Source organism: Orycteropus afer, unplaced genomic scaffold, assembly GCF_000298275.1.
Source record: "Orycteropus afer afer isolate SDZICR_OR568_19922 unplaced genomic scaffold, OryAfe1.0 scaffold00122, whole genome shotgun sequence".
NCBI classification, from domain to species: Eukaryota; Metazoa; Chordata; class Mammalia; order Tubulidentata; family Orycteropodidae; genus Orycteropus; species Orycteropus afer.
Window position 1 is genome coordinate 7,478,778 of NW_006921709.1, and position 5,891 is coordinate 7,484,668.

At 37.9% G+C, this 5,891-nt stretch overlaps 1 protein-coding gene across 1 annotated transcript in view; it reads right to left on the reverse strand.

Moving 5' to 3' along the window:
• The window catches only part of DDX4 (DEAD-box helicase 4), a 123,464-nt gene extending 120,872 nt beyond the window's left edge, over positions 1-2,592 (reverse strand). The window contains exon 1 of the mRNA XM_042781441.1: positions 2,521-2,592. Coding sequence (XP_042637375.1) covers positions 2,521-2,592 — 72 coding nt within the window. The remainder of the gene's footprint in view (positions 1-2,520) is intronic.
• Positions 2,593-5,891: the final 3,299 nt, after the last annotated feature.

Genomic DNA, 5,891 nt, shown 5'->3' on the forward strand with positions numbered 1-5,891 from the left:
GTGGCTGCGATGATGGGCTCAAGTATAGCAGGGATTGTGGGGCTGGCGCAGGATCGGGCAGTGTTTCGTTCTGCTGTGCATGGGGTCACTATGAGTCGGAAACAACTCGACGGCACTTAACAACAACACAACAACAACATAGTGACACCACAGAACAGAGTAGAACTGATCCATAAGGTTTCCAAGGCTGCAAATCTTTACAGAAGCAGAGTGCCTCATGTTTCTCTCATGGAGCAGTTGATGGATTCCAACGACTGACCTTTTGGTTAGCAGCCCAATGCTTTAACCATAGCACCAGAGAGCTCTTAACAGTGCCTTACCAGTTCAAAATCTAAGTATAGATCTTAACAAGAGCTCAGAAAAGACTGTCACATATTGTATAAGATGAATACCAATCCAAGACTGTCTCTGAGCTACTATAAGTTTAACAAAAAGAAAGCCCAGCTTTTTCTTGAAATGCAAATTTAGTTAGAAAGCCAAACAAATAAATGCATGGTGCCTTTAAAAAAAGATCTCTGGTAGCCTAGTGCCTAAGGCACTTGACTGCTAACCAGAAGACTCCTCAGAAAGAAGGCTGGGCAATCTACTGGTCACTATGAGGGGAGGACGACAACAACAGCCTTTAAAAGAAACTATACTGCAAAAAGACTCCTGAATTCTCCTACATAAAAATGTCATTTATTCATTCTTAGTCTCTGCACCTTTACTCAATCAGGGAAGGGAAGCAAAGCCTTGACTGTACCATATTCAAGTTAATTAAGGCAAACTACTAATTGCACAGCCAGCACCAGGTGTCAAGTGTGTAGGCAATTGCAAAAAATTTACTACAAATTGCCCCACACAGATATATATGAAGAATCATGAATGGAATTTTCAACATAAGTTAGCATTCCCAGTTTCCAGGAACAAAGTTGGTTGCTGAATAGCATTAATATTCTAAAAAAGTAAATTTAAAAGATTTGACATTCAGCCATCCTCAATTTCAAACACCCAATGCAATAAATGCAAGATATATGCACAACATGTTACAGTGCACTGTGTTATTTAAAGAACACTTCAAGACAAAATATACTTAAAAAAATAAAAATTAGACAGATGATAAAGTCCAGGTGGAAGAAGTCTACCTCTGTGAATTAAGTTTTGTATTATAATAAATCTCTTAAGAAACAGAAAAAAACAAGCATAAGATGTCCTTTGACTAATTCTACTTTGGAAAAAAATTCCTAAATTAAAACAAAAAATAAGCTGTAGATATTCATTACAGTATTATGGTAAAAAGCTAACTATCTAATACCCACCCAAAGTAAATATTAAAATATTATGGCACAGCCTTTCCATGAAATATAAGAAATTATTTTTTAGGAAGTTAGTGAGATAAAAGAGTTAGTGCCAAGAGTGAAAAGAGAGCTGGATTAAAAAAAAAAAAGTACTGACATACCTTGTCATTGCAACTATATAACTTTGGTATTTAATAAAAACTCTACATATAGATCAAATGCAATTTTAACAGAGGATTACATAATTTATGCTTTTATGTGAAATAAAAACAACTAAGGCCATCACTTGCAATCAAAAAAAAGAACTGCCTGCCATACCCTCAAAGTAGAAATTCTGAACTAAAAAAAAGAAAAAAATCAATTTTGGAGATATTTTCAAGTAGGTAACATTTACAAAAAAGGCAATCCCTTAAAATTCATTATCTGCTAACATACATTACTTATTAAAGAAAAAATATTAAGTCAATTTCCAAGTTAGACTGAAATCCAAAAACCTACTCAAACCCCCCCACCTTTGGTTATAAACCAAAAAACCAAAACCACTGCCTCAGGTTGATTCTGACTCTTAGTGACTCTCATATGGTTTTTAAGGCTGCAAATCTTTTACAGAAGCAGATTGACTCGTCTTTCTCCTACTGAGCAGCTGGTAGGTTCACACCACAGACCTTTCGGTAGCAGCTGAATGCTCGAACCACTACACCACCAGTGCTAGTTCACTGTAATTCTCCAAAGGCCAATAAGAAAAAAGATCTGATGATCTGCACATTTAAAGATCAAACTGATGCTACCATATCAATCAGCCTAACATATTTGTCTTGAGAACTCTCCTTGCATATGACCAATTTTCAGAATTCAAAATGTCACCCAGAACCAAATTAGTTTTTAATTTTCCATATAAGAATCTCAGAGACATTCAACCATATTTGCACAAGCTTGTCTTTCACTTGTAACTTTTAAATAATTGAGATTTAAATTATTTAAATTAGAATTAAATCATTGAGCTTTAAATAATGTTATTACCTGTATTGTAGTTCTTAATTATCAAAGCACCTCAGACTACTTTATCCTATTTGAGGCTCAGCATGCCTCTTTCTCAATCCCTATAAAATAGTTAATAATAATCACCTGGGAATACGTATAGCCTCCTGAAACAGACTGAAAAATTTAAAACATTCCCATCACAGTGATTCTGAACTTTGATAGTAACTAGCATTTAGTAATTACAAACTTTAAGTTTTGTTACCTTCTCAAATACAGGAACACAGGAAGACATATGAGGTTTGATTATGTCTGCTTCCCAATCTTCATCTCCCATGATGGCTTAGAGTTCTAGTTTTTAAAAATAGAAACATGCATATTTGGCCTCAATTAGATCAGAATCTTACCTTTGAAAATACAAATTATCATTGTTTCACATATACCTCTTGAAATTACTCAGATAATGATCATCCTCAACTGTTACACACATACAAACGGTGCACTAGGTCTTGCTACTTACCTAGCAGGCGGTGTTTACATCCATCCTTTTTGTCTAAAAAAAAAAATTAGTTGAACCACTAAATCCCTCAAGCAATCACCACCTCCGCATTGACGCTTAGGCTTTTCCCAAAAATCTATTCCTAGAATACATCGCCGTCCTCCAAAGGTCTCAAATGACTTATTGGCTATTAAAAGGAGTGGGGAAATTTTTAGATCCTACTCCGTGTTTCTCCCTTCATACACCTCCCTTCAAAGGTAGATAGTATGCTTGGTTTTGCTTCTGGGGGTTTTGTTGTATGTTGAGTGGGTGGCTGGGTGGGGTAGTTAAGGAGAAGTAGTGGAGGCCTTACAGTCTGGCAGAGGGGAGAGGATATTAGAGTCAGGCTTCAGGATTTGGTGGTAAAGGGGAGAGAGTTATACCACCCGAATCTCTCCAACAATAGATAATGAGTTTCGCCTAGGAGCTTTTGAACAAAAAAATTGTACTCCAACCCACTGAAGAAAAACCGTGCAAGGACAGAGCAAAAGGCTCGTTGGCCTCCTCCGCAGGCCTGGAGCCCAGACTGTGGGTACCTACAGGTCTTTAAGACCCTCGGGACAGAAGCGACTAACAGCCTCTCTCCCCGTCCACTCCATCCTTTCTTCCTCTGATTTTAAGTCCAGCTACAAAGCCTATTAGACCAGGAAAAAGGTCCTGGACTGGGAGAAGGATACCCACTCCACTCACCTTTTGGCGACTTGCTCTCCCTCGTCCAAGCAGTTCCAGACGCCGCTTAAACGGCTGCACGCGCTGGACGTACACTGCGTAGGTGCGTAGGCTCCAACAACAAATGGCACCAGGCGACCCGTGCCAGCAGCCAATCAGGGCTCGAACGGGTAGCGTCATCCCGCCCCCACCCTTCCCCGCACATTTCTCACTCACTCGTATTTGAGGCCACGGCAGCCAGGCTTACTGGCTTACTCACAAAGTGACCCATTGAGCTTGTGGGTCTAAACCTGACCCTAAGCCTAGTGCCCACTTGTTTACGTTGTCAAATGGGATCCTCAATCTGGGGAGGCTCTCGCTTTTCCCTTTGAAAGCGAAAGATGTACAACATTTCTTTATCCAACACCAAAAGTAAATGCCTTCCTTTTACCCCTTCAGCTGCTTCTCCCTTTTTACCTACCACAGTCACTGGCAGTTGGTGCTCCTGGTTAATTTCTGAGTTGCTCACTTCACATCTGGGGATTTTCAGTGCTTCAACATCCACAAGGCTAATGGAGGTGGTACATTCCCTTTCCTCCCAGTGAAATGGTCAGAAGCAGATACGATCCTACTGGTACCCTAAGAAGTTGATCTTAGAGAGTTGAGGATCCAGCTCTTGAGGAAGAGAAGGTCTGAGTCATAAGGAAGTAGTATATTGGTGCTGGACGAGGTCATTTATGAAGGCTTGGATTTGTGGTCCCGTTTATATCCCTAGCAGTATTGGCCAACCTAAGAGTGGCCAAGGGTCATTTCAATACTTAATGCTCTTATCAATTAGATATACGGGTCCTACACCCAAAAAGGCAGGACAAAACCCTCGATACTTTCCCATTCCTCCAAAAATCATGAGAAAGCTGTTTAAAAAGTGAAGTTCTCACATTTGATTTTAGTTAGATCATTTTCTCTGAATATGACTTTCAGGAATAAAAACACGGTCTGACATTTGGGCATAAAAGATGTGTCACCTTAAGGATTCACGCTTGCTTCATGCTTTCAATCTTCGGAACCGCCATTATTCTATCTCTTCAACCAAGAATATGTCAGGATTTATCTCACTAGCACTAAACTCTGTATTTTCAAAATGAATGATAATCAAAAAATTTATTTAGCCAAAGCCAACCCAAAATGTATCTTAACATAACTCTTATTTAAAATAAGTTTCATTTTAAAACCAAATTTTCACATCATACCCTTGAAGTGATTAATACCACAAAGCACAGTATATGTACAGGGGAAAGCCGTCAATCCTCCTTCTGGAGCTCTGAATTTGTGTCAGTGTCCTCTGTGGTATTCTAACTCAATTTGGAATAAATGTTCTTATCAAAATTTTTAATGCCATGGAAAAATATTTGTTAAGTAATAAGACTAACACACAAAATCGTGTGGATAGAATGATAATCAGCCAGATTTTAAGTATGGAAAACAGGATTTTGTCATGCTTCTATAAACTTGACAAATTCTATAAAATGAAGCTTTTAAAAAATAAAGCTTTTAGGGAAAACACCCCCTAAAACAATTAGCAAATAATTTTTGCCAAATATGTGTATATATTTGCTTTCACTATTATAATTGAATGATTCTTTATGAAAAAACTTAATACCTATAATTAATTTGTTAGAGCTATCCCTGGTTAAGAAAAAGTGAATTCTGATAAGAACTGAAGTTTACTATTGAGGAAATAAATAAGGAAAGGATGAAAGCAATGAAATTCTTTATGTTGAGGTGTAATCTCTAACCCATAACCACAGTCTTTGATCACAGGCTTCAAGTCCTCTTCACCTTGAGCAAGCAAGGTTGTGTCATTTGCATATCACAGGTTGTTAACGAGTCTTCCTCCAAACCTGATGCCACATTCTTCCTCATATAGTCCAGCTTCTCAGATTATTTGCTGAGGATACAGATTGACTAAGTACAGTGAAAGATTACAGCCCTGATAACACCTTTACTGAGCCTTCTGGTTAGTGGTCAAATGCCTTAGGCACTATGCCACCAGAGCTCCATTAAATGACACAATATCCCTTTATTCTGTTGGAACGACTGACTCTTGGTCTATGTACAGGTTCCTCATGAGCACAATTAAGTGTTCGGGATTCCTATTCTTCACAATATTATCTATATTTTGTTATAATCCACACAGTCAAATGCCTTTGCATAATAAATAAGAGACAGATAAACATCTTTCTGGTATTCTCTGCTTTCAGTCAAGATCTATCTGACATTATCAATGATATTCTTATTTCACATCGTCTTCTGAATCTGGCTTGAATTTCTTGCGGTTCCCTATTGATGTATTGCTGCAACCATTTTGAATTATTTTCAGAGAAATTTTATTTGTGTGTGATATTAATGGTATTGTTTGATAATTTCCACATTTTATTGTATCACCTTTC